The sequence below is a fragment of the Oncorhynchus clarkii genome, chromosome 21 (assembly GCF_045791955.1).
Source record: "Oncorhynchus clarkii lewisi isolate Uvic-CL-2024 chromosome 21, UVic_Ocla_1.0, whole genome shotgun sequence".
Taxonomy (NCBI): Eukaryota; Metazoa; Chordata; class Actinopteri; order Salmoniformes; family Salmonidae; genus Oncorhynchus; species Oncorhynchus clarkii.
Window position 1 is genome coordinate 35,561,403 of NC_092167.1, and position 26,658 is coordinate 35,588,060.

At 46.2% G+C, this 26,658-nt stretch overlaps 2 protein-coding genes across 2 annotated transcripts; both read right to left on the reverse strand.

The window, feature by feature from the left end:
• Positions 1-107: 107 nt before the first annotated feature.
• LOC139378972 (segment polarity protein dishevelled homolog DVL-2-like) lies at positions 108-20,080 on the reverse strand. The gene is made up of 14 exons (XM_071121628.1): positions 19,599-20,080; positions 11,555-11,624; positions 10,080-10,240; positions 9,364-9,473; positions 8,634-8,854; positions 8,431-8,500; positions 7,875-8,014; positions 7,675-7,751; positions 7,492-7,559; positions 6,704-6,835; positions 4,641-4,772; positions 2,559-2,735; positions 2,110-2,337; positions 108-1,941 (listed from the first exon to the last, which is right to left on the reverse strand). The coding sequence occupies exons 1-14, from the start codon at positions 19,757-19,759 to the stop codon at positions 1,376-1,378; spliced, it is 2,313 nt and encodes a 770-aa protein (XP_070977729.1). The 5' UTR covers positions 19,760-20,080; the 3' UTR covers positions 108-1,375.
• A 602-nt stretch (positions 20,081-20,682) lies between these two features.
• LOC139379218 (E3 ubiquitin-protein ligase rnf152-B-like) lies at positions 20,683-21,330 on the reverse strand. Its single transcript, XM_071122027.1, has one exon. It carries the CDS (start codon positions 21,328-21,330, stop codon positions 20,683-20,685), a length of 648 nt encoding a protein of 215 aa, XP_070978128.1.
• Positions 21,331-26,658: the final 5,328 nt, after the last annotated feature.

The window sequence follows — 26,658 nt, forward strand, 5'->3', positions numbered from 1 at the left end:
GAAAACTTCTTCAAAGAAAACGCATATCATAGCGCCATCTACTGTTCTGGAAAGTTGGTGGACATTAATATTTCTCTAAAATCCATTTACATTCACAAGATATTGTAAAAAAAAAAGTCTTTCATTTTCAGTCTATTACAAATTTATTCTAAAATACAGAAACAAAAAGTGACAATGAAATCAAACAAGAAGGACACCAAGGTGACACTGCTATACTTCATCTAGCACCTTTATGGTTCGGTTATACATCATCGTTGTCGTCATCTATATATTCCTTCGTACAAAATGGATGCTAACGCGTGTCATTAACATACAAAATATGAGGCAAGAGGATGAGGGGGAAATCACAGTTATTTGAAGAGAAAACTCATGATTCAATCCCAAAAGTACAGTTTTTTTGGTGTGTCTTCGTCAGCCTGAAGTACCATTTCTTATGCCACATAGTCCTAGACATGGTTACAGTACATGGTACCCATTCTTGTCATTTGAGGTCTTTATCCTCTGATTGCCAGACAGAAGTTTGTCTGTCATTGTTTGACCTATAGCTTCACAAGTTCACTATTCTATACTATTGCATTTACATGAAGTTATTATAGATATATACAAAGGCAAAAATAATACAATAAAAACTAGTTGGCACACAAGTTCATGAAAAAAAAATGGGCTTGATGAGACATAATACATTTCATACATGTATTTTAGGAGGCTAATGGCTGAAAATAAGGCACTTATGAGTCACGTGATACAGCCCCAAATGCCATTATCAACACATGATCAATTTCACCTATAAAAGAGGAAGTGGCGCCCTCTACTGTCCGAGTCATCTCAGTACACTTGGCGACAGCTCATTTGGCCAGTTCGTTACTTCAGTCGTTTCAATGAACCACCACTACAGTTACTCACACCCACCCAGTCAGCCAAACGCTATTAACTAAATGTTGGAGATAGGAACACAAGCATTTCACTTCAACCGCAATCACAAATGCTAAATTGTGTATGTGACCAATAGAATTTGAAATCGGCGATTTCAGAAGCAGAACTAAACCAATACACACACGTTTTAAATAAAACGAGAAGAGTTGCTTTTCTGACATGGAGAGTCCAGCAGCATGTTTCGGAGTTGCAAGTCAAGATGTATGTCAGTATATTCAGAAAAGGGAAACCAGACATGATGCATTTCATGTCTTTTATGATACTGTGCCAAAATTCCTCTGACTCACTGTTGAACCCTGTTCTTACCAGACATGAAATGAGTGACACCAATCTACTAGGTCCTAATCAGACCACAAGCATAGACTAGAATATTCAGTCCCCAAAGAGTGAAACTCCTAAACCTCACATCAATAGTCACTCACTTCACACGCACATCATCAGACTACATGACATCCACAAAGAACTCGCTGGGGTTGCCCATGGCTAGGTGGAAGGACTGGCGCGAGGCCGTCAGCTCGGGGGGAACAGAGCCCAGGTCACGGGTTGGGGGGGCCCCGGGTGGTCCTCCAGGGACAGAGGGGCCCATGCCCGGGTGCATGGGGACCGAGGGGTGCTGCTGGGGGTACTGGTGGGGGTGTCCCATGTTTGGGGGTCCCATGTGTGGGTGTGGGTGCTGGGGCACCATCATCACCATCATAGGGTTGTAGGGCATGGGCATCCCCGGGGGATAGGGCGACATGTGGGGCGGCGGTGGCATGCGGTGATGATGATGATGCGAGCGCTGTGAGGAGTGGCTGTGCTCGCTAGGCGTGGCCGAGCCGTGGCCCCGCCTCAAGCTGCTGCGGACTGAGTATTCTGATTCGCTGCCGCTGCCCGAGCGAGAGTCCCCCCCTTCCCCTCCTCCAGAGGGGGACTTTTCTCCTCCTCCCGCCGTACTGCCTTGACCCCCCTTACTGCCTCGTCGCCTCTCACCCCCCTCGCTCCGCGTTGACCCACTGCTCCGGCTCCCTAGGGGGACAAACACAGGGGTTAGAACTGATTACAACTGCCAGATCTCACACATTTATGGTTATTTCTTTAGTTTCCATAATGCTGTCACGATTTGGACATTGGCCACCAATGTGACACCCTCCCCGGACATCTTTCCCTCCTTCCCTACCTCCCCCTTGGTCTTACCTTCACTGTGCTGACTGGCTGTGCCCGTGCTGCCTGGAGCGAAGCTGTAGCTGGACAGCTCGTGGTAGGGTGGGGGCTGGCTGGAGTAGGGGTGGGGGTACTGGAAGGAAGGGAAGGAGTGTAGCAGGGGCCAAGGCGTGGCCCCCGGGAGGGGCAAGGGGGCCAGGGTGTCCTGGTCGGAGGCCCCGCTGGAGCCATCGTTGTCAATCAGGGACAGGTTGGCCATGTCTGGGGGGGACGGGGAGGGGAGAAGTAATGAGGGAGGGGGCAAGGAGAGAGAGAGTTCAACTTTAACTGGTTGAAGAACTAATTTGGGCAAAGGGTTTGAATAAGCTCTTACAGCTAGAAGATATAGACATTAGCCTTTCAACAAATAAATTCATTCAAATAAAAAAATCCAAGCAATCAAAATGATTTTTCTTCAGCATAAGTGCCCCCCTGGTACTCACAGTTCTCACAGTCGCTGAAGTCTCCGAAGATGTAGTAACACTGTTCTGAGAAGGTGATCTTGTTGACCGTGTGGCGGATGAAGCCGGCCTTCAGCAGGTTGCTGGCGTACTTCCTGGCCTCGCGGCGGTCCTGGAAGCCCTCGATGTGGTGGTACAGCCACTCCACCACATCAGAACCTGGAGATAGACACACACACACAAGAGAGAGAGACAGACACATGCGAGAGAGACGCGAGAGAGAGAGACGCGAGAGAGAGAGACACGAGAGAGAGAGACACGAGAGAGCGCGAGACAGACACACGAGAGAGACACGAGAGAGCGCGAGACAGACACACGAGAGAGAGCGAGAGAGACGAGAGAGAGAGACAGCGACGAGACAGCGACACGAGAGAGCGAGACACGAGAGAGCGAGACACGAGAGAGCGAGAGACACGAGAGAGAGAGAGACGCGAGAGAGAGAGAGACGCGAGAGAGAGAGAGACGCGAGAGAGAGCGAGACGCGAGAGAGAGAGAGACGCGAGAGAGAGAGAGACGCGAGAGAGAGCGAGACGCGAGAGAGAGAGAGACGCGAGAGAGAGAGAGACGCGAGAGAGAGAGAGACGCGAGAGAGAGAGAGACGCGAGAGAGAGAGAGACGCGAGAGAGAGAGAGACGCGAGAGAGAGAGAGACGCGAGAGAGAGAGAGACGCGAGAGAGAGAGAGACGCGAGAGAGAGAGAGACGCGAGAGAGAGAGAGACGCGAGAGAGAGAGAGACGCGAGAGAGAGAGAGACGCGAGAGAGAGAGACGCGAGAGAGAGAGACGCGAGAGAGAGACGCGAGAGAGAGAGACGCGAGAGAGAGAGACGCGAGAGAGAGAGACGCGAGAGAGAGAGACGCGAGAGAGAGAGACGCGAGAGAGAGAGAGAGAGAGAGACGCGAGAGAGAGAGAGACGCGAGAGAGAGAGACACGCGAGAGAGAGAGAGACGCGAGAGAGAGAGAGACGCGAGAGAGAGAGAGACGCGAGAGAGAGAGAGACGCGAGAGAGAGAGAGACGCGAGAGAGAGAGAGACGCGAGAGAGAGAGAGACGCGAGAGAGAGAGACGCGAGAGAGAGAGACGCGAGAGAGAGAGACGCGAGAGAGAGAGACGCGAGAGAGAGAGACGCGAGAGAGAGAGACGCGAGAGAGAGAGACACGAGAGAGAGAGACACGAGAGAGAGAGACACGAGAGAGAGAGACACGAGAGAGAGAGACACGAGAGAGCGCGAGACAGACACACGAGAGAGAGACACGAGAGAGCGCGAGACAGACACACGAGAGAGAGCGAGAGAGACGAGAGAGAGAGACAGCGACGAGAGAGCGAGACACGAGAGAGCGAGACACGAGAGAGCGAGACACGAGAGAGAGAGAGACACGAGAGAGAGAGACACGAGAGAGAGCGAGACACGAGAGAGAGCGAGACACGAGAGAGAGCGAGACACGAGAGAGAGCGAGACACGAGAGAGAGCGAGACGAGAGAGAGCGAGACGAGAGAGAGCGAGACGAGAGAGAGCGAGACGAGAGAGAGCGAGACGAGAGAGAGACGCGAGAGAGAGACGCGAGAGAGAGACGCGAGAGAGAGAGAGACGCGAGAGAGAGAGAGACGCGAGAGAGAGAGAGAGACGCGAGAGAGACGCGAGAGAGAGAGACGCGAGAGAGAGAGACGCGAGAGAGAGAGAGACGCGAGAGAGAGAGACGCGAGAGAGAGAGACGCGAGAGAGAGAGACGCGAGAGAGAGAGACGCGAGAGAGAGACGCGAGAGAGAGAGACGCGAGAGAGAGAGACGCGAGAGAGAGAGACGCGAGAGAGAGAGACGCGAGAGAGAGAGACGCGAGAGAGAGAGACGCGAGAGAGAGAGACGCGAGAGAGAGAGACGCGAGAGAGAGAGAGACGCGAGAGAGAGAGACACGAGAGAGAGAGACACGAGAGAGAGAGACACGAGAGAGAGAGACATGAGAGAGACACGAGAGAGCGAGAGGAAAGAGTGTCATTAGTTTGATCCCTTTAAATGTTTCCTTTTTATCTTGATACAGAGGCCTGACTATGGCCCCATGCTCTAACTCACCCAGGAAGGCATTGGGGATGGTGATCTTGAGCCACATCCTGTCTCTGACCTCCAGGCCAGACTCTGGGGAGGCCATGGCCTTAGCCACCGACGCCATGTCAGAGTGCAGGGACAGGTTGAAGTCATCAAAACCTGGAGTGATAGAGAAGGAGAGAAGGAGTAAGAGATACAGGAAAGGAGAAAGGGAGAAAAAGAGAGGGGGAGATAGAAATAAAGAAAATGAAGAAGATAGATGGAGAAATAAAAGGAGAGAGGTTTGAGGAGAGAGAGATATAAACTCAGCAAAAAAAAAGAAACGTCCATTTTTCAGGAACCTGTCAAAGATAATTCGTAAAAATCCAAATAACTTCACAGATCTTCATTGTAAAGTGTTTAAACACTGTTTCTCATGCTTGCTCAATGAACCAATTAATGAACATGCACCTGTGGAATGGTCGTTAAGACACTAACAGCTTACAGACGGTAGGCAATTAAGGTCAGAGTTATGAAAACGTAGAACACTAAAGAGGCCTTTCTACTGACTCTGAAAAACACCAAATGTCAGATGCCCAGGGTCCCTGCTCATCTGCGTGAACGTGCCTTAGGCATGCTGCAAGGAGGCATGAGGACTGCAGATGTGGCCAGAGCAATAAATTCCAATGTGAGATATAGCTGATCGTCCTCACAGTGGCAGACCACGTGTAACAACACTCGCACAGGATCGGTACATTCGAACATCACACCTGCGGGACAGGTACAGGATGGCAACAACAACTTCCCGAGTTACACCAGGAACGCACAATCCCTCCATCAGTGCTCAGACTGTCCGCAATAGGCTGAGAGAGGCTGGACTGCGGGGCTTGTAGGCCTGTTGTAAGGCAGATCCACACCAGACATCACCGGCAACAATATCGTCTATGGGCACAAACCCATCGTTGCTGGACCAGACAGGACTTGCAAAAAGTGCTCTTCACTGACCAGTCGCGGTTTTGTCTCACCAGGGGTGATGGTCGGATTCACGTTTATCGTCACACGAATGAGCGTTACACCGAGGCCTGTACTCTGGAGCGGGATCGATTTGGAGGTGGAGGGTCCGTCATGGTCTGGGGCAGTGTGTCACAGCATCATCAGACTGAGCTTGTTGTCATTGCAGGCAATCTCAACGCTGTGGGTTACAGGGAAGACATCCTCCTCCCTCATGTGGTACCCTTCCTGCAGGCTCATCCTGACATGGCCCTCCAGCATGACAATGCCACCAGCCACATACTGCTCGTTCTGTGCGTGATTTCCTGCAAGACAGGAATGTTAGTTCTGCCACGGCCAGCGAAGAGCCTGGATCTCAATTCCATTGAGCACGTCTGGGACCTGTTGGATCAGAGGGTGAGGGCTAGGGCCATTCCCTCCAGAAATGTTGGTGGGAGAGTGGGGTTACATCTCACAGCAAGAACTGGCAAATCTGGTGCAGTCCATGAGGAGGAGATGCACTGCCGTACTTAATGCAGCTGGTGGCCACACCGGATACTGACTTACCTTTGACCCCCCCCTTTGTTCAGGGACACATTGTTCCATTTCTGTTAGTCACATGTCTGTGGAGCTTGTTTAGTTTATGTCTCAGTTGTTGAATCTTATGTTCATACAAATATTTACACATTAAGTTTGCTGAAAATAAACGCAGTTGACAGTGAGAGGACGTTTCTTTTTCTGCTGAGTTTAGAAAAGGAAGGGTAAAAACCGAGGGAGGTAGACAGCCATCATTGACCACATAAAAAAGCTGTAGTCTAGAAGAGAAAGACAGATGTGGCCGGTGCTTCCTGTGCCAAGGTCGGGTATAAAACGCCTGGCACGCGACAAAGGAATGGATAGACCACAATAAAAATAAAAGATAGAGAGAGGGAGGAGGGCAGAAATGAGAGAAACAGAGAGGAAAACAAAGTAAGAGAGAGTAGACTGGGGGTCAGTCAAGTGGAGAGAGAAAGAGCGAGAAGGTAAATGTTTAAAAGAGTGAGAAAGTTGAAAAGAGAGCGATAATATGTAGAGAGTAGCCAAAGAGAGAGAAGAAAAAAGAAAGAGCGTGCAGTACTCACGTTCTGTCTCAGTGACAGAGGTGGTGGTGATGGTGCTGAGAGCAGAGCTGCCGGTGTAGGGAGGGTAGGCCCCCGCCAGGGCTACCGAATGGCTCACCCATGCTGCTGGGTCTATGGGCCGGATCGGCTCATCTACAGCGAGAGGGGGGGTACACGAGATCTCAAAAATGTAATTTCTTTGGCATTTCATAGGATAAAGTATTGATGGCCCCACTATACAGAGTGTACAAAAGATTAGGGACAGCTGCTCTTTCCAAGACAGACTGACCAGGTGAAAGCTAAGATCCCTTATTGATGTCACTTGTTAAATCGTCCTCAATCAGTGTAGATTAAGGTGATGAAACAGGTTAAAGAAGGATTTTTAAGCCTGGAGACAATTGAGACATGGAGTGTGTATGTGCACCATTCAGAGGGTGACGGGACAAGAAAATATTTAAGTGCCAGGCGCTCCGGTTTGAGTGTGTCAGAACTGCAACTCTGCTGGGTTTTTCATGCTCAACAGTTTCCTGTGTGCATCAAGAATGGTCCATCACCCAAAGGACATCCAGCCAACTTGACAACTGTGGGAAGCATTGGAGTCAACATGAGCCAGCATCCCTGTGGAACGCTTTCGACACCTTGTGGAGTCCACGCCCCGAGAAATTTAGAATGTTTCGAGGGCAAAAAGGAGTGCAACTCAATATTAGGAAGGTGTCCCTAATGTTATGTACACTCAGTGTCAAAGATCATAGAGACAGAGTAGCTGTACAACTCTGTGGTAGAGACGAGGCGTGCAGGCTGCTACTCACTGCGGGGGAGGGTGAAGTAGCCCTGAGGTGACGGGTCCCAGCACTTAGCCACTGTCAGGATGATGGGCCTGAGGGAGAGAGAAGGACAGGTCATCATCGCGTGTCAACTGGCATTTCCCATTGAGCGCAGGCAAAAGGGCTGGACCGTGTAAATGTACTGAAGTCCTTAGGTCTGAAACGCACCCCGGTTTGTGCACGATCTCCCTCAGCACGCGCACCGCGTCGTCGTTGCTCATGTTCTCAAAGTTGATGTCGTTCACCTTGAGGAGAAAGAGAGTCCGTAGATATGAACGGTCCAACTCGAGAACAAATACCTCATGTAATCAATTACCAGTTATATATATATATATATCTAGTTACCCCGGTCAGTCACACACACACACCTGAAGCAGCATGTCCCCGGGTTCGATGCGTCCGTCGGCAGCCACCGCCCCTCCCTTCATGATGGAACCGATATAGATGCCCCCATCCCCTCTCTCGTTACTCTGGCCCACGATGCTGATGCCTAGGAAGTTATACTTCTCTGTGGGAAGGAAGAGGATATCGGTTATTTCATCTCAAACTTTTAGGAAGAAAGTTCCCTGAGATAAAGAACCTCTGAGAGGTGGTGGTAAGAGTTGGTGAAAAAAAAAAAAAAAAGTGACAGCAAGTGAAGAGAGAAGGATAGAGACATGACAGGAGGAGAGAGGGGAGGAAGTGGTAGTGAGACATGGAGTTCAGGTCACAGGGCAGAAATGTGTTGGGAGGGGTGGATGTCTATAGCCTGGTGAAGCAGACTGAGCGCTTAAGTTCCGTTTCACTTCCCAGAACGTGAGCTATTGCAAAGACCAGGCAGGTTTCACCCGGCTATTTCCAGAACGACTGGAGGTTTTTCCAAAATGGACACGCAGAGTACTGGTTAGGTGGTCTAAAATAAACAGACGCCGAAACGTTACTGACCCATGTTGAGCGTGACGGTGATGATGTTTAGAGACATGGTGGAGTCCGTCACGCTGCTGAACGACGACGCCTGGGACAAGAAAAGGGAAAACGCAATAAATTCCAACACAGAATGGGACATTTCTGACTTAAACGGTTTATGTCGCAAACTTAAGTCAAAAATTAAGAGAGGGGGGGGGAAGAAGAACTAGTGTATTCATTACCCTTTCTAGCCTGGGCGGGCGCTGTTTCTTGCGCCTGCGGTGGCGTTTGAGCAGCCTGGACGCCGTGCTCTGCTCTGTGGAGCTGCTGAACCGGCTCATGGTGTCGTCATCCTCAGAGTCACAAAAACTGGTGGTGTCCAGCTCGCTGCTCATCACCGTGGTAGCGCTCTCATAGCCCGCTAGGTGGCGCTCCATGCGGCTCTGGCCGTTCATCCTAGGCCCTGACGCACCAGAGATCAAGAGAGCGACAGATAGGAGAGCAGGGGGAGAAGAAGAGAGATAGAGGGTTAACTATGGATTTCATGTTTATTCATGTTATCAATGTCAATTGCTATTACCACTAGAACAAGGGTTGCGTTCAGTAGACAAAACATTTTGAAATGGAAGCCTGACATTGCCCAATAAGAAACGCTCTTTGTCATTTTCCATTGTAAAATGTTCCATTACAGTGCCCTACTGAACATGACCCAGTGCCGTTCCATCATGGTTCATCAATAGTTACCACAGCCTCAAAGTCCTAAACCCTGCCTATTTAAAAATTGTATAGATTTTGTTAAATTAGATTTTAAACCTTAACCACACTGCTAACCTTATGCCTAACCTTAAATTATGACCAAAAATAACAACCTTGTTTTCATGAATTTTTATGATTTAGCCAATTCGACTTTGTGGCTGTTCTATCTAGTGGAAACCATCATGTGACAAAGAGCAGGCGGTGCAGAGTGCTCACCATGTTGCTCCATGGCCTCCCTGTGTCTGGGTCTCTCTCTCCTGAAGGACACCACAGACTCTGTTTCTGTCTGGTCATCCAGGTTCTCCACACTGCCTGCTGCATTGGGACTGCATAGGGGAGAGGGTTAAAGTAGGGAAAGCTCTGGAACATACATTATTAATAAAACACAAATAGCAGCGCACACCTAATGTCTAATAATATAGGCCACAACACAGATCGTATTACGACCTATGAGGACAATGTGTATGAATAGGAAGCAATGGATTAAGCCTAGTAGAGGTACTGTATATCACAACTGGGTTCAAATAGTATTTGAAATCTTAATTTTCAAGAACTTTGAGCGATTACTTTAGTCTGCCTTGAGTGCTAGATGGGCGGGTTTGTACTTTTGGGGCCATTCCACTGGTCCCATTGCACCAGGAAAACTCTATATAGTGCAGCTAATGATTTTAAATACTATCTGAACCCAGGTTTGCAGTGTATTATAACCTAGACAGACAGTAACTAGAACCTGTTCCCAGACCAGGTGCTTACTGTCAATAGGCGGCACAGGCTCAGATCATGTTCAAATGGGCCGTTGTATTTAACAGTAGGTAACATGATAGCTGGAGTGACTGAGGTATTCTGTCATAGTATACGTTAGATACAGTACGAGATACATTAGAGTAGCACACTGATTATTTGGGACTGTGGGAGAGGGTGTGCGCTCATACTGGAACGATGGGGGTCTGGAGTCACCGATGCCCCCGGTCCTCTCGACAGGTGGGGGTGGGAGAGGAGGAGGGGGTGAGGGCGGGGGCAGGACTTCTGCTGGGGGTGGAGGAAGGACTGGTGGTACTGGTTCTGCTGCTCCTGGCGTGTCTGATGAAACCAACTGAGGAGAGCGGGAGGGACAGAGATTTGGAAGGGGTGGACAGAGGAGGGAAAGAGGGGAAAAGGAGTTGAAAGAGGATGATGGTGAGGATGGAGGATAAAAAAATGTACAAAATAAAATAAAACAAAACATTTCAAATTAAAATAAAACAGGTGGAAGAAGAGGATTTATTATTCTAGTTTTTGTTGTCAGTCAATTTTTTAGGTTGTTAACTTTGTTTTTTACTCAAAGGGCCTTCAACGGGCTCGCCAGTTGCCAATCTCTGACCTTGCGCAAGGCATCCAATGACCTACTCCCTACAGACCCAACATACTCCTCCTACACAGACCAGTCTGCCTGGAGAGGGGCTAAAAAGCCAACAAACTATCTTTCAACAAAGATTCTGGGTTTCTATACATTTCAATTTCTCTATGACAAAGGAGACAAAGCATCCATTCAAATGTGTTCTAGTTTCATGGATACAGTTGTCCTGAACCTTCCCCAGTTTTGATTGAATATCCCCTCTAAGGTGTCAGAGACACAGTGCCACAGAACACTTCTCCCCCTTTCTTGTCTTTAAGCTCTCTTCCTTCCCTCGTTCTTCTAAATGGCTGTTTGACTATAGAGCAGTCATCCCTCTGGGACCCTCCATCCTATCATGTGTCAGTCCCTATGGCCTCCTCTCTTTGTCCAACCCTTTTAATCCCGCTCTCTCTGCTTTCTTCTCCTTCATATGCACTTGGCAGATGTTTTCCTCCCAACCGGGACAAGTCACAATGTTTTGTCTGCAGGACTCATATCCTGCATGTTCTTTAGGGTAGGTAATATGATCATAAGTGAGGACATTTGAGGACGTAGTTACATTCACAGACCAAGGTGTTCATGATAGTGGGTTTTTGTCAGTGCCCTTTTAGTAGTTAAAGCAGGGTCATAGCCACAGAGGTCGGTAGAGAAATGGCCGCCATGTTGGCACCAAACGTTCCATGACAATAACGTTCTAATTGGCATTCTTAGAAGATCGTGTAATGGTCTTGGAACTTGACGCCAGTGTGGAGATCGTTTTAAACTCTGAAACTCAGACTGAGTTTGCCAGAGTCTGTAGCCTACATCTCTGGCTCTGGTTCAAAGCTCACTTTGAGCAGTTTATGATACATTTGAACTGCTAGGTCCAACACAGCAGTATTGTTCCGACTTGGGAACTTGACTTTTACAATTCGGTCCTGGAAAAATAGTTTGTAGCGATTCAGGAATTCCCCCTCTGTCTCCCTTCTACTGCTGCCCTTTCACTGGTCCAAGATAGCTGTGGACCGTCTACCTCTACCAGTTTGCCCTTACCCATGACACCACTCGTCCGTTGAAGCAGGGGAGCTTGGCACTGTCGTCTGAGATCTCTTCCTTCACCACCCTTAAAAAAAGATAAGAAAAAAGAGATGAGGCTAAGTGAAAACACAGAGACAAACACATACTGTAAAGTCATACGCAGAGACCGACGTAAAGAGCAACACGAAGACACCGCTGCGTTCGTTTCCCAATGACTCAGCGTCCTTACCGAACCACAACGGAGATAGATACACACTCCCTACAACTACATCTGAAACTCTCACGGACCAGCCATTGTTTCTTGAGACTTAGAAATCCATCACTCTTCTTTTCCTCTGCATCCACTTATACAACGTCAGTGAGACAGAGTCTGCTATGTAATATTTGTCTGTCTGAGCCACTATGTTATTACTGCAGTACTTAGGACCTGAGCTTGACATGAGTACTGTGTAGAGGAAACATTTAACCGACTGCCTAAAGACTTACAGCTAAGCTTTTTCATCTTCATTTGCCTCTACGCCTGATGTTTTGTGTGTGTGGTTTGGTTGGCCAGTGTGTGTGTGTGTACACATGCACCATTTTGTGTGTACGTGTGTGTGTGTGTGGGGGGGGGGGGGTGTAGTATGGTCAGCTCTGCCCAACTCTGGGGTTTTGTAAGCAGCTGTTGAGGGTTGGTTTTATGGGTGAGTGTGAGCAGCTGTTGTTTTGAGTGTAAGCAGCACAGGGACAGATTGTTGTGGGCACCGGGGAGGCATGTCACAGGCTGGAGGCGGGCCTTGTGTGACAGTGCTGGAGTGGGTGAATGTGAGAACCCGTCTTTACCCCCCTATCGTGCCCTCTTTGTCATCTCTCGCTCAGTCTCTTTCAATCCTTTCTCTTGCCCTCTGTCTATCCTGTTCTTTCTTGCTAAGAGGTCAGACTCAGATTGCGTCCAGAAAGGGACAGATGCAACATTCTATCCCTAACAGGGTAATAGTCTGCATACCTCACCATTCCAAACAAAATGAACTCCCCCTCAAACTATTTCACCAACTCACTCGAAAATGTCTCAAACACAAACACATCTTGGAAATTCAGAATCCCCTTGGAATCCTAAAACCTGACATTCTTGCCCAGCACCTCCCTCCTAGCCGTTACTTCTTTGCCTCGCACATCCCAAGCAAACACACGTTTTCTCTCCCATCTACTAATCTCTCGCACAGCACACCCAAAACCACCATTCACTTCGACTACCCCGACCCCTCTCCCCATGCTCCCCACCCCACTCTCTTCCTGTTGATTCTGCCACGGCCAGACACCAAGCAAATGGCCTCTGTCCAACCCCTGGTCCCCGATCTGGTCTGCTCTGTTCCACACTGCTCAGCTCTGCTCTGACTGCCACACACAGCCTGTCTGACAGCTGGCTCGCACTCCAGGAAACAAAACACAAACAGAACAGGCAAACACACACACCAATGCTTTAGTTACTTTACTGAGGCCTCAGGCTGACTAGCTCTGTTTTGATTGGGCAGCTGACTCCTTTGAGCTGGGTTTAAATGTAGCCTACTTGTAACTGACTCTCTTGAGATGTTTCAAAATGTTGTGGTTGTGGTAGAAGTAGGCTTAGGTCTAACAAACCCAGGAGTCAGACACTTCCAACGGCTTGACTACAACTCACATTTTTAAAAATGGATTTAACCTTTATTTAACTAGGCAAGTCAGTTAATAAATTCCTATTTACAATGAGGGCCAACCCCGGCCGAACCCTAACGACGCTGGACCAATTGTGCGCCACCCTATGGGACACCTAATCACGGCCGGTTGTAATACAGCCTGGAATCAAATCAGGGTCTGTAGTAACGTCTCTAGCACTGAGATGCAGTGCCTTAGACCGCTGTGCCACCCGGGAGGCCCACTAATGAAGCTGGAGCATTTGATTGTTTTAGTGCCCGTTTTAAAAACATAACATGGTGTCTTGGTTTCGCGTTCAGTAACATCCGAGAGAGACATCAAAGTACGTTTTACTAGCTTTACAAAACTTCAGCAGTTTAACTGCAAGTAATGAGTTTAACAGAAGCCCTAGGTCTCATCAGTCAAACTCCACCACAAACATGCATTCCATTCAACCTAGGGAAATGCACAACTGACAGGCAGCCACCAAAGAAAGATTAATTGCGAGAGCAGACAGCTCTTTCAGTCTGGAGGATTTAAATGGGAGAAAAGAGAGAGAGTGAGAGAGAGAGGAGAAAGGGAGGTATACAGGGGTTGCAGCCAGCCAAGCCAGGGTGTTAGGGGAGACAAAAACTTGGTCCAGTTCCCAAAAGGGAAGAAAAGCTGAGGATTTCACAAGCTCATGGAGAGAGAGAGATGGGAATTAGTGATGAGAACAGCCAGGGTGAGAAGGGTTTTTCTTCATTGTGGTGTCCAATGTAAAGACAGTATTTATGCCGGAAGTTATGCTTTGACCCATATTTGGATACTAGTATGTTTGCCTGGTCTTAGCTATGAGAGATCAGGAGGGGTGTGATGGATAGAGATGGTTTGGCTTTCTTTGTGCAGTCATTGACCCCCCACATCCACTACGTCTTTGATAGGCGACAGTCATACACAAAACTGGGTAACGTTATGGGACATTGTGCTTATTGAACTCAATTAAATACTATTATAATAGCCTAACAGGCCAACCAAATGTGTCACCTTGTTGCATTAACTGTCTAAAGATAAAATCACAAACCCCTATTCCAAACATTAGATCAACTCAAGCGTTTCCCCCTTCTCATGACACTTATTTTCTCCCACTAGCCAATTTTGTAACTAATTGGCGACAGATTTTTACGCAAATATTCTAAAATCGACATAAATAAAATATGCACATTTTCCCACCAGAGATGCGTTTCCATCAAATGCACTTGTTGCGGATTAGTCTGTGCGTGCCGACGTAGTACACATAAAATGTGTTATCCCATGTACCGAATAAAAAATAATAAGTAAAACGGGTTTCCATCGCATTTTCAACTCTACTGATGGTTTTGGCACAGAAAAATGTTGCGTTAAGTAGCAAATTTGCCAACTCTGGTTTTGGCATGTGAACTCTAGCCAACAGCTCGCAGATAGTGCGGGTAAAGCCTGTATGAGATTATTATGGACAGAACAGCAACAATATTTGCCCAACATCAATAATAATATGCCACCAGAATAAGCCCCTTGATAATTATTGGAAAGGGACACCCTGTGAAGTTAACGGCATGCTTTATCCAAGTCGTAGTGGGAGGACTACACAACATGTCATTACGTTACTCCAATTTTACTTCGATATGATGGTTATTACATCCATATATGCATATAAAAGCATTTCCAGCTACATTTCTCCCATAATTACATTTTACAGACACAAAAAGATCCCACCTTGTCTAGCGTACATATAGTTTACAGACAAATGTTCTGTTTCCGTCAGGTCTGTTGTGGTATGTTTTTTATCCGACATGTACTTTACTCGCATAAAAAGGTTGGATGGAAACCTGGTTACTAACCACTAACCAGGTTTCCATCCAACCTTTTGGTGCGAGTAAAGTACATGTCGGATAGAGAAAAATACCACAACAGAGCTGACGGAAACAGAACATTTTTAAGTAAACTTTCCAAATGTCGACAAAACAAAATACACTAGACAAGGTGGACTCATTTTGGGTCTGAAAAATTAATTATGTGATAAAATGTCGCTGGAAACCCTTTTATGCACATGTAATAATAACCATCATATCGAAGTCACACAATAACGTGTGGTCCCCACTAAGACTTGTAGGGAAAGCATGCCGTTTATTAGGCTACAGATTAAATAAGTTATGATGAACTTCACAGGGTGTTGAAAGTGCAAGGTGATGAACTTGATGCTCCTTTCTAATAAATATTAAGGGTCTTATTCTGGCGACATGATCAAATGCCGTTTGACAAATCAAAACAATCTTGCTCTTCTGTCCATAATAATCTCATGTAGGCTATGCCTGCACTGTATATCTGCGAGCTGTTGGCTAGAGCGCATGTGCCAATACTAGAGTGGGCACACTCGCTATATAACACAAACATGTTATAAAGGAAGCGGATCCTTTGTTCGGATCACCAACCAGGACATTGGAGATAATCAAAAAGGCCGACCCAAAACAACGTTGCTGCAGAAGAGTTAGACGGAGCAGCCTCCTGGTCAGACATCGAAGGCATGCACACCACCCATCGTTTCCGAGTATATTATTCGCCAATGTCCAGTCTCTAGACAACAAGGTAGACAATTAGGGCATATGTTGCCTTCCAGAGAGACATCAGAGATTGTAATGTTCTCTGTTTCACGGAAACATGGCTCTCTCGGGATATGTTGTCAGAGTCGGTACAGCTACCGGGTTTCTTCATGCATCGCGCCGACAGAAATAAACATCTCTCTGGGAAGAAGAAGGGCGGGGTGAAGGCTTCATGATTAATGACTCGTGGTGTAATCATAACAACATACAGGAACTCAGGTCCTTTTGTTCACCAGACCTAGAATTCCATACAACCAAATGCAGACCATATTATCTTCCAAGAGAATTCTTATCGGTTATAGTCACAGCCGCATATATCCCCCCTCAAGCGTATACCACAACAGCCCTCAAGGAACTTCACTGGACTTTATATAAACTGGAAACCATATATCCTGAGGATGCATTTATTGTAGCTGGGGATTTTAACAAAGCAAATTTGAGAACAATGCTACCTAAATTCTATCAGCACATTTTTTGTAGCATTCGCGTGGGAAATACACTGGACCACTGCTGCTCTAACTTCCTTGATGCATACAAGGCCCTCCCCTGCTCTCCCTTGGGCAAATCCGACCACGACTTAATTTTGCTCCTACCGTCCTATAGGCAGAAACTCAAACAGGATGTACCCGTGACAAGAACCATTCAATGCTAGTCTGACCAATCGGAATCCACGCTTCAAGATTGTTTTGATCACTCAGACTGGGAAATGTTCCGGGCAGCCTCAGAGAATAACATTGATTTATAAGCTGATTCGGTGAGTGAGTTTACAAGGAAGTGCATTGGAGATGTTGTACCCTATGTGACTATTAAAACCTACCCTAACCAGAAATCTTGGATAGATGGCGGCATTCGCACAAACGTGAAAGCGCGAATCACCGCATTTAACCATGGATAGATGACTGGGAATATGGTCGAACATAAACAGTGTACTTATTCCCTCCGTAAGGCAATCAAACAAGCGAAATGTCATTATAGGGACAAAGTGAAGTCGCAATTCAATGGCTCAGACACGAGATGTATGTGGCAGGGTCCACATGCAATTACGGACTACAAAAAGAAAACCAGGCAAGTCACGGACACCGACGTCTTGCTTCCAGACAAACTAAACACCTTCTTTGCCTGCTTTAAGGATAATACAATGCCACCGACGCGGCCCGCTACCAAGGACTGCGGGCCCCCCCTCTCCTTCTCCGTGGCTGACGTAAGTAAGACATTTAAATGTGTCAACCCTCGCAGGGCTGCTGTCCCCAGACGGCAACCTAGCCGCATCCTCAGAGCATGCGCAGACCAGCTGGCTGGTGTGTTTACGTACATATTCAATCGCTCCCTATCCCAGTCTGCTGTCCCTACATGCTTTAAGATGGCCACAATTGTTCCTGTACCCAAAAAGACAAAGGTAACTGAACTAAATGACTATCGCCCCGTAGCACTCACTTCTGTCATCATGAAGTGCTTTGAGAGACTCGTCAAGGATCATATCACCTCCAGCTTACCTTCCACCCTAGACCCACTTCAGTTTGCATACCACCCCAACAGTTCCACAGACGATGCAATCGCCATCACACTGCCCTATCCCATCTCGACAAGAGGAATACCCATGTAAGAATGCTGTTCATTGAGTACAGCTCAGCATTCAACACCATAGTACCCTCCAAGCTCATCATTAAGCTTAAGGCCCTGAGTCTCAAACCCACCTTGTGCAATTGAGTCCTGGACTATCTGACGGGCCACCCCCAGGTGGTGAGGGTAGGAAACAACATCTCCACTTCACTGATCCTCAACACTGGGGCCCCATAAGGGTGCGTGCTAAGCCCCCTCCTGTACTCCCTGTTCACCCATGACTGCGTGGCCATGCACGCCTCCAACTCAATCATCAAGATTGCAGACGACAACAGTAGTAGGCTTGATTACCAACAACAACGAGACAGCCTACAGGGATGAGGTGAGGGCACTGACTGTGTTGTCAGAAAACAACCTCTCACTCAACATCAACAAAACGAAGGAGATGATCATTGACTTCAGGAAACAGCAGAGGGGGAACCCCCCCTATCAACAGGACAGCAGTGGAGAAAGGAGAACATTTTATGTTCCTTGGCGTACACATCACGGATAAACTGAAATGGTCCACCTACACAGACAGTGTGGTGAAGAAGGCGCAACAATGCCTCTTTATGTTTACATATCTTAAACTACTCATCTCATATGTATATACACTATTTTATACCAGCTATTGCATTTGGCTCATGCCGCTTGGTCATCGCTCATCCATATATTTTTACATGTACATATTCTTATTCCATCCATGTAGATGTGTGTATTAGGTAGTTGTTATGGATTTGTTAGATTACTTGTTAGATATTGCTGCACTGTCAGAACTAGAAGCACAAGCATTTCACTACACTCACATTAACATCTGCTAGCCATGTGTAATTTGATTTGAAATGTTTGAGAAAACCATCAGTAGAGTTGACAATGCAATGGAAACCCATTTAATGTGTATTTTTTTAATTTGTTACATGGGACATCGAGAAAGGTGCAATTGCGACCTGCAATTCAGTGCGTTCCTGCATGTGGGCATTCCAGCATCTGCAGGAACACCTATTTATACTTCTATTGAACCATTTTTAAGATGCGGGGGAGTTCCAGTACAGTAGGTGGTGTTAATGCACAATAACGTTGGATGCCAGCCACCAATAAACCCCATAGAAGGGGTGGGGCCGACAACAGCTGCTGGCTAGCCGTACATCGGTAAACAGTGTTCTTCGTCCCTGCATTTCTGTCAACGTTGCCGAGGGCAGGTGTTCGGCAGGCGGGAGCGAAGGACATTGTGTGCTAGCTTAGCCAACTAGTCCAGTACACAACAGGCAGGAGGCGACACTGTGTGCTCGTTAGCTAATTAACACACGGTGTCCCTAACTAGCAAGCTAGCGAGTTAGCTAACACAGTGTCGCTGCAGCCCTCCGCCCTCGGTTTTCTCCTGTGTACAGCATGCGAGAGTGACACTGCGTGCTAGCTAACTAGCACACGGTGTCGCTAATTAACAAGATAGCTAGCACACGGTGTATCCCCCATCCTCCCACCAGCTGTGCTAGCGGAAGGCGGGGTGACAACGTGTCCTTAGCCCCCACCTGGCAGGCACTGTTTTCCCGCAGTTCTGTTAACAACAGTAAGGGCAGGGGTTCGGCAGGCGGTAGCGACCAGCTGGCTAGCAAGGCATACTCCGGGGGTGGGCACAAAAAACCCCAGATAGTTTTATTTCCCTTTTGAACCGGGGGAGGGGGGATGGACCAATGGGGTACTTGGCGGGGGTGTTCATGAAGTAACTATTTGGATGCTCGAGGGGGTGGGGCAGGAACGCCCCGAATTGCACACCATTGAATTTATATGTGCACAATGTCATCACGCACAGCCTTTAATCTGCTGCAACAGGTCAATTTGATAAAAACATATCTGGTGGGAAAATGCGCATGTTTTTTAATGCAGTTTTATTCATATTCGCATTTAAATCTGTAAACATAGTTACTGAATGACACCTTTCATTTGCAACATTGGATCATGCAAGTTGATCCAGTTAAATGGTTACCAGTTAACTTAACTATTGTAACTAACGTTAATAAAGTGTAGCAACAGTTCACCCTTTGTGTCTTTGGGAGTATAGTCAAAGATAAATAGACTTTGCAACAATGTATCTAATCAACTACTGGACTCGGGTTGGTTTTCTTTATTATCATAATTTGCTTGAAACCCACAACACGACACCGCACAATCATGCATCACTGGCTCTCACTTACCCGAAGTCCTGGTCCATAGACTTAAAGAAGAATTTGTAGTTGGGCTTGTTCAAGACCTGTTTAAAATCCAACAAAGTGATATTTTCGGCAGGAATCTGAATCTTCACCAAATACGGCGTCTCCTCCTCGTCGATGTGGTATATTATTTTGGTTTCCGCCATTTCACCAGCAACTTTTTTTCAGCTGTACCACACAAACTATGGAAGAGAAAGGTAGCTAGTTAGCTAACACTAGCTATGCTAACGGGAGAAGGGGGTGAGGAGAAGTGCTCTTACAACACTAGCCAGCAGTGAGTTTGCCCTGGCCAGAACTAATAAAAAAGTTTAACATCTACTTATATCACGAACATATCGCCTTAGTTTATATCCCCCAAAGAAAAATATATAATTCCCTAATGGCGAAGGGGTTAAAAACCACGCACACGCTACATTCACAAGATCCGCTACCCACAATTTCTCCCCCAACAAAAACACAAGGGGGGGCCTAAAACTTTTCTCTCGACTATTACAAGCCAACGCGGCGTATGACGTCAGGTATGCTCCCTTTACGTTTTCGCTCAACGTGCCACCGTCTGTCTGTATCCAATGGTCTGTAGAAATATTCCAGGAATTTTATTCCACAACATAATTCATCTTCATGATGATAACCGTTATGCTAAACACACACACACACGTGGAAGTCAAAACATGAAACAGACATGAAATGCTTTTAATAAATAGCCAAGGACTGTAGTACAATGTAATAATAAAAACTCCATTAATGCCCATCTTTACAGTTGAGAACGGCCTATATTACACCACTAGAGGGAACTCTAAATCAGTGCATAGCAGAAAACAGAGCTGTATACAGAATTTTCTGAACAACATTAGCGCTACTTACATCAACTAAATCTGATTATGAGGCTGTATACATCAACTTTGATCTTGTAAGCATATTTGTATTTTACAGTTTCAAGGCTGTTTGAGGTAGGCCTATAGTTCATTCTGGATCGAGGCCATATTCAAATATTTTGACAATACACATTTCCTTACTTTAGAAAGTAATCAAGGAAAGAAGGATGCATGTAAAAGTGTTCATCCTCCCCTCATTTGCAGAAGAAGCTTGGCCCGAACACTACCGCCACTATGCAGGTCACCCCAAACAACACCCAGAAGACCACAGCTAGCAGCTGCACACATACCAGGGTCCTCCTGTGGTGCTGCAGCACCTCTACCTCATCAACCAGTCCTCCACCTCCGCTGTGGGGCCTATCGCTGGGGTGCATCTGCTCCACCCGGAGGCTCACTGTGGGCAGGATGATGAAGCGAGAATCCCTGCTGGCCTCCAGGGAGAGGACCACACTCTGAGTGACTGTGGCCAGTCGGGTGGCCACCGATGTGGGCATGCGGAAGGCCATGGGCGGCAGCTGGGCCAGGATGCGGGAGTTGCAGGGCAAGGTGACGGGGTCCCCTGTCTCCAGCGTGGTGGGGTGGCGGCAAAGGGGGCAGGAGATGGCAGGACTGGGAGGGCTCTGGGGGTCCGAGGGGTCAGTTGGATACGGGGACAGCTGGATCCTCTGGAGGCACTCGGTGCAAAAGACATGGAGGCACTCCAGCATGCGAGGACACTTGCTGCTCTGGTTGTACTCCTGGTAGCAGATGGGACACTCCACATCTGTGGACTCCCCTAGGCTGGGGGTGGCTGCTGAGACTGGGCGCCCCTGGAAGAGCACTGGTTCCGGGGGCTCAGCCATGGTGAGTGAGAGGGTGAGATGGAGGTGGGAATGGGAGTGGAAGGGGGAGAGGGGGTTCAGGGTTAGACTGTCAGATGTTCTCTTGTATGTCTGCAGAACCTGGAGGGAGATATGATATGATCAAATATTGATTATATTCTTATATGTACAGTATACGTGTTTCCTATAGTATAGGCCATTTCATCCTGTTTCAGTATGTGTGTAACATAGAGAAAATAAAATTGGCCTATATGGGGTTAAAACGTTAAATCGATGTAAAGCCTGCCCCTTTGTCCCTAGCAGTTTGGAGCTGAGGAAATAGGTTGCAAGTTCAAACCCCCGAGCTGACAAGGTACAAATCTGTCGTTCTGCCCCTGAACAGGCAGTTAACCCACTGTTCCTAGGCCGTCATTGAAAATAAGAATTTGTTCTTAACTGACTAGTTAAATAAAGGTAAAAATAAATTAAAAATAAACTTTAAAAAAGGCGGAACAGTGGAAGTAGAGAAACAAAGGAGGACAGGAGCTGTGGATGGAAGTGATTACTGGGGCCTACACACACATACTCTCTCTCTCTCTCTCTCTCGTTGTGTTTGAGGTATTTCTTGCTGCAAGCTAGGTAACATTATAATGGTGTTGCGCTAACAACACCAACGCGAAGTTCATATAATGCAGAAGAACAGCCTCAGGCCTACTGAGTTGGAATTCCACTGATAGTTGACTAGTGAAATATAGATTTGTTTCAAGTAAACTGCCAATGATCTAATCTCTGAGCGTTGTTCCACTGCTGCATAATAGGGCCAATTCAAGTGTAGCATACTCATCTGATATTTCCTCAGGCATTTATGTGTTTACCTCATTAAGATCACAGTGTACTTTCATAAACAGTGCTATTCTAGTCCCAACCCTCCACTCACACGGGACAGAGCAAGGCAAGCCTGACTCAAGAGAGCAGTTGCCTAGCAGTAGGGATCTATTTTGTATTGGGCCACGGGAGCAGAGATGGTAAGAAACACATTTACAACTGGAATTGATCTAGCTGTACATGTAATAAGATCAAAGTAATGAAGTTATAGCTTTGATTTTGTTCAATAACCTCAATAGATATTCCACACAAATTTGGTCAACATTTACCCTGTGTAATTTGGTTGACAATAATTCTAATGACTTGTTCCAACTCCTAGACATGCACAGACACAAATGACACAGAATGGCAAACATTAGGGCTGTCAGAGTTAATCAGTTAACTCATGTTACGTTTTTGTAATTTTAGTACATGCATTTTTTTAAATCATTATTACCGGTAATCAAATTGTCTGAAAGCATTCAAAATACATTGAGAACATACCAAATACATAATCTTTGCCAGTGTTTCCCAACCGGGAGTACGCGTCCCCTTATGGGTAGGTGGGCAGTCCCCAGGGGGTATTTGGTAGAAGAACAAATATTGGGAAAAATATTACCAAAAATATATAGTACATTTATTAAAATGTTATTACGCAGGAAAACATTTACTGCGGTCACTGGTGTGAAATATGTAGTTATTTTAGATTTTTAGGCCTACTTTTTGACTTTACTGGCCTCTGCCTGCCTGCGGGTTGGCTCAACGTTTGATCCTCTGCTCGCGCCAAGTGCTCGTGATCCTTTGCTCCAAGGGCTATAATGCCTGCTGCTGTTATCCTGACAGAAACTACGAATGGTAAGACAGAAGTAGATGCACTGAAGACGTTACAATTGTCAAATAACACAGTGTGCCGTAGGATCTATGACATGGGCGTTGATATCGTTGATCAATTGGTGGGAAAAAAATAAGCTTTTTTTCTACAGTTGGACGAATCGTCTGATGTCAATGGGGAAGCCCAGTTGATTTCGTTTTTGTGATACAGAGACATTTCGGTAATGAATGAGCACATTCTGTTCTGCAAGAAGCTAACGGGGAGAAGTACAGGTGGGGCTGTGTTTAACGTCATTGACAGCTTTTTCACAGAGCACAATCTGGATTTGAAAACCTGTGTTCGTGTGGGCACGGGATCGTGCTGCATCAATGCCTGAGAGAGGGAAATTATTAACGTTAATTGGCCACACAAAGAAGGTAAATCCCACTGTATCGTTCACAGAGAGGCATTGGCCAGCAAGATAATGAGTCCTGAGATGCATGATGTTTTGAAGGATGCAGTGAAAGTGATTCACTTTATAATATCCAGGTCTCAATCACCGAATGTTTGAAAGGCTCTGTGATGATAGTGGGACTGTGCACCAGCAGCTACTGCTTCATAGCGACGACCACCGTTGTCTCTACCGAGGGAAATCGCAACAGAGGCTTTTTGGCTGTGTGCTGAAGTAAGTGATTTTCTGTCTGAGCACTCACACCCCTTGTGGAACACAGACTGGGGTGTCCTCCTTGCCTATCTTGCTGATGTGTTAAGCAAACTGAACAACCTGAATCTAACTCTGTGAGGTAAAGACAAGGGAGTAGTGAGGGGGACATAATATATATCAATATTTTTTTATCTAGTCAGATAAACACTCCAAACAGCCTATCCGACCAGCACACCGTGGCCTTGTTTTGTATCACATTCCAATGATAAAACGGGGGAGGACAAAAATGCAATTTCATAATGTCCCTAGTGAAAGTTGCACCCCTGGTAAAGACACACATTCTAAACATGTATGACAAAGTCTGTGGATTCATGAAGAAGATGAAACTCTGGGAGAGGAACTGTGAAGATGGGGCTAATAAGTTGTTTCCAGCAGCATGACACCAAACCTTTTACATGACACCAAACCTTTTCCTATGGTGCAAATAGTATGCTCACATTTATCCAAACTCAACAGTGAGTTCAACTCCTACTTCCCTGACATTGAAAACAAGTCTGCCAAACTTCACTGGGTGCATAAACCCACATTTTGTCAAATTTACACCTATGAATCTATGAATCACTCCGGTCGCACAAGCATGAGGGGTTACTACATGCAGGTCAAAGTGTTTTAGGGTACAGTACCCAAAAAGGTTGGGAACCACTGATCTATACCACTAAAAATAACAATGCAATGTAAAAAATAAGATTGAGGTTAAAGTGTGCTTTCTCAATTTACCTAATTTAGCTAACCGTTACTTTAGACAAAATTAAGAAAACAATATTATTGTAATGTTTTTTGTATGAAAAATCTTAAACTACAGCTTAATTTGAGCATGTCGGGGCGGCACGTAGCCTAGTGGTTAGAGCGTTGGGCCAGTAACCGAAAGATCGAATCCCCGAGCTGACAAGGTAAAAATCTGCCCTTCGGCCCCAGAACAAGACAGTTAACCCACTGTTCCTAGGCCGTCATTGTAAATAAGAATGTGTTCTTAACTGACTTGCCTTGTTAAATAAAAAAGTGTGATTAATCACAGCAAATCCTGCGATTATCTTAAATAAATGTTGCTATAGTTTGAAAGCACAACAAATAATACGTAGGCCTACTTGATGGTGTCAGATAACGGTTATGATAGCCTGTGTATTAATATATTGCTACTTTATCTATGTACGTCAGTTGATATCAAAACACCATGGGAGTGAAACTCACTGACACTTCATCACTATGTAGTGTGGGCAGAAGATAAGGAAGACTTACCTCCTCACACACACAGTTACACACCCCTCGGATCACGGCTCCGTACCAAAGTTCTCACTAAGACATAATACATATCTTCCTCCTCTTCTGTCCACCACGTACAGTAAACATCAAATCTACCTCTCTCCCTCTTATCTTTGCTGGCTCGCTTACTCTCCCTTTCTATTCTTCACCCTGTATCTCCTCTCCTCCCTTGCTTTACCCATCCCTTGACATCTTCTCATCTCTCCTACTGGGCCCAGGGTTGTCTCCTGGTTGCCCTGACATTAATTAATTCATCTCCAGGTGACGTGGTGGTAACTAGTAACCAGGGACACGTAATAGGTAGTAGCCACCTCCTCTAACCCTGACACTTCTCACTGTCCTGACAGTACAGCATTTGTATTTACATAGATTTTGTCAATGTACAGGTTATTCGGAATGACAGCATAAGACATACTGTTGTGAGTCAAATTGCTGTGGATGTCAATCAAGAGGGGAATTCATTTGTTTATGATTTTGGTATCAGTTCAAAAAGCAGCAATCTGATAAATAGTTGAGTTACTGGTGCTGGTCTAATGGAACTCACATAATGTCTTGCCTTCTATCTGTATGTCTGTAAGACCATAGGAAACCGATTGCATATGTTAACATCCTCTGTGAATTATCTACAGAAAAACATTTCTCTGATCATGCATGTACTGTATGCAGCCAAATAAGGTCCCGATACAGATCCAATAAGTTTGGTTGGCAGTTGGGCTCCCGAGTGGCGCAGCGGTCTAAGGCACTGCACCTCAGTGTTGGAGGTATCACTACAGACCCTGGTTCGATTCCAGGCTGTATCACAAACGGCTGTGATTGGGAGTCCCATAGGGCGGCACACAATGGGTCCGGGTTAGGGTTTGGCCAGGGTAGGCCGTCATTGTAAATAAGAAGTTGTTCTTAACTGACTTGCCTAGTTAAATAAAGGTTAAATAAATAAATTAAATAGGTAGCCAAAAACAGGACATGAACAGATCACCCTTTGCCCATTTCACAAATATTGTGTGTGCGTGTTAGCGTGTGTGTCTGTGCACGCGCACTGTGGTATGATTTTTGTGTGTGAATATGTGTTACAATTATACATTAATATTTACACACTATTCACATATAAATATACAGTCTGACCCATAATTATTGGCATCCTTGATAAAAAAGATTGTATAATATGAATAATACATATTGGATGCTCAAAAAAAGAAAAGGGAAATATTATTTTTAGAGTAAGCGATTTTGTTTAACAAGCAATACAAAAAAATCCCTGAAAGATTGACATTTTAGTAATTTAGAAAACAATTATCCAGAGCGACTTACAGTTAGTGCATCCATCTTAAGATAACTATGTAAGATAACCACATATCACAGTCATAGTAAGTACATTTTTCCTAAATAAAGAAGTTATCAGCAGTGCTAGTAGAAAATGCAAGGTTTATTTATTTTGGGGGAGGAGAGGGGGGGATAAGACTGAGATGTCTTATTTAAGGTACTCTTTGACGAGGTAGGATTTCAGACGTTTTTGGATGATGGATGGGGACTCTACTGTCGTAGCATCAGGGGGAAGCTGGTTACACCATTAGGGTGCCAGGACAGAGAAGAGCTTTGACTGGGCTGAGCGGGAGCTGACCTCCCGCAGGGAGACCAGAGGTGGCAGAACTGAGTGTTCAGGTTGGGATGTAGGGTTTGAGCACAACCTGAAGTTCGGGAGGGGCAGTTCTCC